General features: G+C 39.4%; 1 protein-coding gene across 1 annotated transcript in view; it reads right to left on the bottom strand.

Moving 5' to 3' along the window:
• Window positions 1-8070, bottom strand: part of LOC103770961 (vascular endothelial growth factor receptor 1-like) — a 99495-nt gene extending 91425 nt beyond the window's left edge. The window contains 3 exon segments of the mRNA XM_008938239.1: window positions 7387-7607; window positions 7906-8018; window positions 8020-8070. Of these exon segments, the coding sequence (XP_008936487.1) occupies window positions 7387-7607; window positions 7906-8018; window positions 8020-8070 (385 nt within the window).
• Window positions 8071-8312: the final 242 nt, after the last annotated feature.

Genomic DNA, 8312 nt, shown 5'->3' with positions numbered 1-8312 from the left:
GGTTAATAAACCGCTCTGCAGAAGCCAACGAAACACTCTGGCCGCCCTCGGAGGCCCTTGGCGCTCAGGCGCAGGCTCCCTGGGCCCGCTCCCTGCAGCGGCACTCCGAGGCGTCTCCGCGCCCCCGCTATTCGCGTGTGGAGCTCCCATTGACATCACTGGGGACTTCCGCCGTGGGCCAGAGGGCAACTGATGGCCCCAAGTGCTCCAAATGTCTTCCTGCTTTTGATTAAAAGAAATACGCATCATGTTTCCTAGCACAGTTTTGTTTTCATAGCGAGTGTGGAGGAGGCTTTTCCTGATTCCCTTGGATTTTATTCGCCTTCCGTCTTAATGGCCGTAAGGGGATACTCTCAGTGCCTCAGGAATCTGGTGTGTGCTCTACCAGGCTGGATCAGGTAAAGTCGACCCCACAGCAGCACCAGGGCAGGTTATGCCACATTGGCAGGGTATGCCAACAATGTGAAATCATTCTGCCACCCAAATAGTAGTGGTCCTTGCTTATTTTTTTCCCTCCCATCATAGCCCCAGCTATTGCCAGTAGTTCCTGCTACATTTCCTCCCAATTCCTTCCTGAGGGGAGGTAAACGCTACCCTTCCATGAACAGCTGTATGGCAGCATATCTGGGATGACCTAGCCTCCCACCAGAGGTCTTCTGGGCCAGCTTCACTCACTTTTATGTTCAGAAAGCTCTAGACATAAAAAGAACATCATGGATTGACCTATCTTGAAGACATATTCAGCTCTGTTGGAATTTGGAATGGAAGATCTAGGAGAGTTGTCCTTGTTTTTTCCATTTTTGGGGGGGTTGGGTTTGGTGTAGTTTTGTTGTTGTTGTTTGGGATTTTTGGTTGGGTTTGGTTGGGGGTTTTTTGTTTGTTTGTTTGTTTCAGAGCTGTCTGCTATGGTAGCAAAATGAAAGATGGACAGCCAGAATATTTGCATATGCTAAAGGTTACATTAGAAGTTAGCGTATTTTTAAATTGTGCCTGGAATTAATGACTGTGTGCTGGTTTGACTGTATTCCTTACAATATCTCTCAGTTACAATCAACACAAAAACACAAAGAGCATTTATGAAATCACAATATCCACAAAGGTCACTTGCTATACTGTTAAAGAACATAAATAGCAGCTTTTTATTAAGCTGGTTGGCAGTCAGATACAAACTTGATAAGAGGCTTAACTCAAGCAATATTATGTCTGATATCAGTAACCTGTCTAGGCTATTTATGGGGTTTGCACAAACAACTAAATTAGCCAACAAAAAAATACTGAATTCAGAAAAGATGGAGAGGTTCTTTACTTCCACAAGCTTCAGCTACTGTTCTTGGATCTCATTTGTTCCTGATAATCTGAGCTATGTAAGTCAGAGTACTTATACATATATTTGCAAGAAGAAAAGTCTCTGCGGGAAAATCTGAGCTCCTTGAAATCTCCTTAAGTTTGTCTTCTGAAGTTCTTCCAGAATTCCTACTTGTACTTGGCTCATCATTAATTTTTTTTTTTTCAGGCTAAAAGAGCCAAAACAGTTTCCTCACATTCACATAATACTCTTCTTCCTCATGCACATGAAGAGGACCAATGTCTTCACTGAAGTACAGACATGCAAACTTCATTAAAGTTAATGGGCCAACTGCCAAATTCCCCTTTCCATTGTGGAGATTCACTCTAACTAACTTTATTTATGCTCACTAAATTAGTAGTAGGGCTGTTCAGAAGTACTTCAAGGAGAACCTTGCACACCAAGACTGGCTTTCATCTCACTTATACATATACAATATAGATATTTCTCACTGAGTTAGGTGGCCAAACTGCAAGTGTCAGTGGCAAGAAAGGGAGAGTTCTGACATGGGACTCATCTGACCTGTTTTAGACATCTGCTTTATGATGACATGAACCCTGCCCTAGGAAATGTACTTGTTCAACCTACTCACATGTAGGTGTCTGTGTTCCTTAAGAAAAAAAATAATCCCATTTTGTATGTCTGGAAGCACAGTATTTATCTGCAAGAAGAGCTTTTCCATGCTATCTTCTTCTTAGCTTGTAAAACAGTACTCTTCAAATTCAAATGATTTCTAAACCTTTAAGGAATACTAGAGATACAAATTCATAATCATAGATGTCCAAGGGAAAAATTAAAAAATAATAAAAAATAATAAAAAAAGGAGGTGGATACTTTATATCTGGAGCATATTCAGACACAAAACATTGCTAGCATAATTGTACAGTGATTTTTGGGCAGGGTTGCTTTGTTTTCCTTTGGGGCTAGTTATGCTATGCTATCATCGATGTAGGTCCATAACACACATAAAACACAGCTAAAACTCTTAAGGAAAAACATTCAAACCCACGTTAGCCAGGAAATCCACACTAGAGCAATTACTATGTTCAGAAAGTGATCTTTAGCAAGGCTAACAGGCATTAAGAACACTTTTTGAGATGTATCCCTCCTTCACAATGGCTCATCTGGATGGCTTAGTGCACAGCCTTTGATGCTGCCAAGATGTCCACACACGCTCAGCTCAACAGTGTATTATGATGTGAAGTCCATGTACAGGCAATGACAAAAGCATGGTAATTATAGGTCACTGACGTCAGCAAGTCCTAGAGGGCTCTGTTTTGTAACAGGAACCTCATTAGACATTAAAAATGTGTCCGCATACTTGATACAGCTGTAATATAGTTTAATTTCAAATAGTTTCCTTTTCATAACAGAAGCGCTATCATATTATTGACTCTGACAGTGTAAGCCAAAACCAGCCTGCTCATACATTAAAACTGTGCCAAAAGCAAAGAGGGAAAAAAGGCACATGGGAGGGAGAGTTTCCCAGGCCTCAGGAGGTTCTTCTGTCCGTACATTATTTCTGAATAAGAATTGAAAAAGAAAAAAAATAAGAAAATCTCCCTTTCTCTTAGCTTTCAGGGTACTTTGTCCTACTGCTTTTTTCACCTGTTGTATTATTTTGACTTTGACATTTCTTATCTTCGGTGACCCTTTTGGCAAACTCTTTGAATGCCCTCCCCGTTCTGCAACATAGTTCCTTCAGGGTTCCGGGAGTCAATCCATTCAAGCTAAATCCTAAATCCATGTCATTTCTGGGGCTGGATCCAGCTATCTGTCAACAAAAGGACCTCCCAAGGAGATGTCATACACTCAGCAGATGCAGAAGACAACTTTGGAGCTTGAAAATGCACTCAAAACTCCAGATGTTTTGGTGCTTAAATGGCTGACATTTTGAGCCATTTACTAATGCTGAAAGCCCTTCATTTTGGACTGTCCACCCTGAGACACATCTCAAGCCAAATACCCGAAACTAGTGGACGTTTGACATTCTAGACACTGACAAGTACAAGTATTCTCAGGACTTGTACCTTAATTACTCAGCTCTGATTTGCGTCATCTGACAAACCACCTCAAAGCAAGACATCTATTCTAAGCTTGTTCTCCAGATTCCTTGTAAAGTCAGTGATGAGAAATACGTACCAGAAGGTTATTTTTTCTCTCTGTTAAGTACAGAAAGACAATAGACAAGCGACTCAGCCCAGAGGTCTTGTTTCAAAACAGAATATTTTGTATGGTGCTTGACTGAAGTACCAGTACCTGTCTCATTTTGCAAGGAAATGTATGCGTTCAGAAGACATGCACAGCAGGAGTGTGAGGAGAGACAAGGAGAGAGAGAACATTAACTAGAAAATGGGCTAATACCCTAAAGTCAAGTACAACTTCACCTAGAGAAGAATTCCCAGTTGCAGCAGAATTAAGATATTACTCTTGTATATTGATAGCTGAAAGCTGTCTTCACAGGAAGTAGCAATTCTTCAACTTGAATCCAAGTTTGTTTAAATTCTTGCAAAAACCTAACCTTGATATATAAATGTAATTAAATGTAAATGCTTTTCCTCTGTCATACCACGGGAACAACTGATCAAAGGCAAGAAAAGATGAGAGCACAGAATAAAGAGAACTGCACATTTTTGAAGAAAATGAATGAGCTCCAGCAACTGGAAAAGTGTCTTGGAGATGCCATAACAAAGGCAGACACAAAGAAAAGCCCTTAGCACTTGTCCCCAGGGAAATCTACATAGGTTTCAAAACAGCCTGCTGATAATTTGGTGTTCCTTAAATGTCTTTATTCCATATTATCTCTTTTCAAGAAGAAAATTGCCCATGCTTCACTCCAATGTATGCGATGAGTGCTCATTACAAGTCTTTCAATTTTATTACTAGGCTTCAGTTGCATAACAAAGTTATGTTGTCCAAGAAAGAGGAGAAATAGGCAAAAAGGTTTTGCTTCATTTCAGCTTTTCCCCATGGCTTGTGGTGGAAGTCTAACCATCAGTTTCCTTAGAGCCAAGTCTAAGGCTCTTAAGATAAGTAATTTCCTTTGCTTTTTGTCCCAACTCCTGAGCTCTCTGTGGTCAAGAGTTGCTGCAACACGCACTGCACACTCACTCCCCTGCGCAACTCAGTAGTGACCTCTCTAGCTGAAAGATGGGTGGTGTCAGGACCAGTACTGCAAGAGAAGTCACCAGCCTGCCTGTTCTTGATCACCCAAACACAGGACTTCAGAAATGCTTCAAGTCATCCTGTGGCACATGGGCATGGGACTTGTGGTCTGACCTCCTCGTGATCTTGCATCTTGGTTTTGTCTATAAAACCTCATCATCTGCCATAGCATACACTCATTACTGAGCCAAAGAACTTACTGGGTTTATTGTTGGTTTTTTTTTTTTCCCCAAACGCAGTTCATATTCAGTATCACTCTAATTACGGAAATGAATAACAATTTTAAAACAATAAGTGATGACTTCCTGTACAAACAATATCAACTTTCCTAATTTGGATTCTGTGTTTGTAAATAGCAACTATTTATTCCCCTCTGCTGCATGCTAAGACATGGGAAACAGTCACCTCAGTGATCCACATGGAGCTAATATGGGAAATGGACTGACACAATGTCCTGCCACAGGAAACAATACAAAACTAGGAGGGACCCAAATTTTACAAATGTTTATTTCCTAAAAGCCCACAAATTAATTTAAAATAAAACTAAGCTCAAGAAAGGTAGCCTTCACAGAGGATTTTGTTATCCCCATCTCACCTCTGTTTGATCTAGATATCTCGATTTCATGCATGTTCACAGGAACAATGACTTATACTAAGAGACTCTCTAAGAATTTTCTTTCCAAATGCTAATGCTAATGCTACACTGATCGGAAAGGGTGAGATTTGGTACTCAGTATGTCGTTTCTTTACAACCTACTCAACAGTTCTTCTTGAAATGGTAAATTTTTGGAGGACTAATATACCTTTCCCCACCTTAGGGCACAGTTGCACCTTCAACAAGCATTAAATGAGCAGTTACCTTGCAGCCTCCCTCACTACTAATAGTCTGCCCTGAGTCTCATATGTGTTTACTAGGACACAATCAACACTTCAGCATTAACAAATTGGTTTTCAATAAAAAAAATTGTCAAATTCTGAAAATTAAGATGCCAAAGAGATCTAAACTTGATATGGGTTTGTCCTTTAAGTTTTTACTGGTTTTTGGCAAGTAAGGTAGAAGGAAAAATGTAATCTAATCCTACCTTCAATAGTGCCATCAACATTTAATGACTGAACATCCTTGAAAAAAATCAACAAAACCGAGACACTCAAGCAAGTCTTCCTTAACTGATTATTGGCAGTGGGGAAAGGGGTTACCCAAAAACTATTTCTCAAATTATATGTTTCTCTTCCATCACCATGTGAAGTAGGCAGATAACCTTGGTTCACATACACCCAAGGTACATCTTAGGACCTGAGACCCTCTTTCAGACGCAAGCAAGCTACATACAACTTAGGAAGCAGTGAAGAGTTAGAAAGACTGGTTGTGTCTTCTATTCATAAAAAGCCAGGATCCAGAAAAATTAACACTTCAAACAGGAAAGAGACCGAAAGAACATAAAGGAATCTCTTATATATTGGGTTGAGCAGAGAGGTTCTCAGTCAGAGTCACCACTATCCTTGCTCTTCTCATGTGGTGAATGGAGAGGATTGTGGGTAGATCTCAGATAGAGATGACATCCAAGGTGGGAGGTTCAAGAAGGTCCCATGATAAGAAGTGTGCAAAAATCATCCAAGAAAATGGTAAGTTTTCCTAGGTGGCAGGAAATGCCAGTCACTAAGTGAATGACCTACTTTGGTTATGCTTCCATGGAACCATCTGTTGTTGGGTATCCAGTGAATTATATTAAAAATAGTTGGGTGAGAAAAACACCCCAGTGGCACATTTCAGATAAGAAAAGCAGGATGAACAGCATTAACTATTCATTAATTCTCAATAAAGCAACACACAATAACTGGAGGAGCCATCTTATTTTCTGTCACTGTAGTGAGAGGTCTACTTCATTCTGATTTTTCACAGCACCAGTTCCACTCTTCATGTCACAAAATGAAAACAAAGGCTAATTCACTCTGATGTGAGCTCATTAGAAGCAGTAGACACATAATTTGGAAAATTTCCAGTTGCACATTCTCTGTAACATGAGCCTTCAAAATCTGTGAGTCCTGATACCTTACAGTAATCTACTAACTTTATTCTGTAAAAATAAAATAAAAAAAAAACAAACAAAAAAAAACAAACAAAAAAATATTAAACTCCCTAAAGTGCTCACAATTTCTTCTGTTATTACTATGTCTATTGAATTCAACTGTTCTGAGAAGTGTCTGATTAATATCCTGGAAGAAAACAGGAACAGAAAACAATTTCTGTTATAGCCTAACTGACCTAATTCCAGAATTTCCCATACATTACACAATAATTCTTTGCTGAACACATTTCTGTGTTTAGTTTGATTCCATTTATTCTAGATTCTTACAGTCTGTGTAGTGTGGACTCCAGAGTGCTTTTCTGAATGTGACTTAACATGTAAGTCATCATTTTCTACAGCATGAGATAATTCAGTGATGTGGATAGACATCTTTGACATCCTTCAGCTGACTAGAAATCTATACTCTTACACAGACAGGTTAAAGTGAACATTGTACTAGACACATGGTTTTCATCAGTCATCATCTGATTCTGTAAGATATGGTTTCTCTGATACTCATTTCACAGATTCACTTCTAGTTTACTTCCATGTGGAGTTCTCTTTACTCTATCAGACTGGCTGGATTTGGTCTTTTCTATCTTCATTTTATCCTAACAGATAAAACACTAATGTTTTGCAAGCTCTAACAAAGCAGATTATGTACATTAATTGGTAAACTATCATGACATTTTGCAAGGCTGAAAATATAACTCAAAATCCTGTATTTAACCACAACAGAAATGCCTTATTTATCTGTTTTGCGGTATTGAAGTGCAAATACCAAGAAGTGTCAAAAAAATGTACTCTTACCATTAATAAATACGTAGACTGTAGATTCTTTCTTCTTTTTTGCTGGACTTGTTGGGTATTTGCAGCTATAGTTTCCAGTGTCACTTGCTTGAGTTCTGCTCAAGGTCAGACTGCTGCAGGACTGCTTCCCATTCCTTCCACAGGCATACTTAATTACTTTCAGCCTTTTGCTATCCTTACTTAGAGTTTCAGGCAAAGACCATGAATGAACCATTTCCCCCCTGCAAATACAGATAAGGAAGCAGAAACAATTATGTTGGCCTGCAATTATATAGCTCCAGTTCCCAAGCTTTCTTTTTTTATTATATCAGGCTATTTCTGGGGTTCTCTTTTATCTTGTTTTCCAAAAACAACAACAGAAACAACAAAGAACTATTGAACAATTGCCATTGAAGTTCACTCCCCACCTTTCTCCACAACATAAGGTTTCATTTTTTTCTAATTTCAGTTACAAAGAAAAGAAAGTGCCAGGTGTCTGAACTCCCAGGCAAATTATCAGAATTCAACTCAGGATGTTACCTGCAGGTGAGGTTTAAAGTCTGGCCTGCTTGAACAACGTGCTGTATGCCATTTACACTCAGCTCGGGAACTTTTAGTTTTGATCCTGAACTAGATCCTAGAAAAACAAAGGAAAAAAAACCACATTAACAATGACAAGTCATCCTGTTTCCAGTCCACTCACATTTATGATGTTATACTGGAAGGGGAAAGAAAAGAAAATGGGGCCCACCCCACACACACATACTCTCTTCCTCTGACCAAAATCCTGCTGTCCTGACTCAGGACTCACATAGTCTTCCATGAGAATTACTCAGGAAAGAATGTAGAGATGCAAGCTAGTTTGGGTCAATGACTTTGCTGTCAAATTGTTCACTGAGCGTACCATGAAAAAAGTTCAGGAGCTTGTGGCTACACATCTAACCAAG

The sequence above is a fragment of the Merops nubicus genome, unplaced genomic scaffold (assembly GCF_000691845.1).
Source record: "Merops nubicus isolate BGI_N331 unplaced genomic scaffold, ASM69184v1 scaffold6474, whole genome shotgun sequence".
NCBI lineage: Eukaryota > Metazoa > Chordata > Aves > Coraciiformes > Meropidae > Merops > Merops nubicus.
This window is presented reverse-complemented; position numbering and strand designations above follow the sequence as displayed.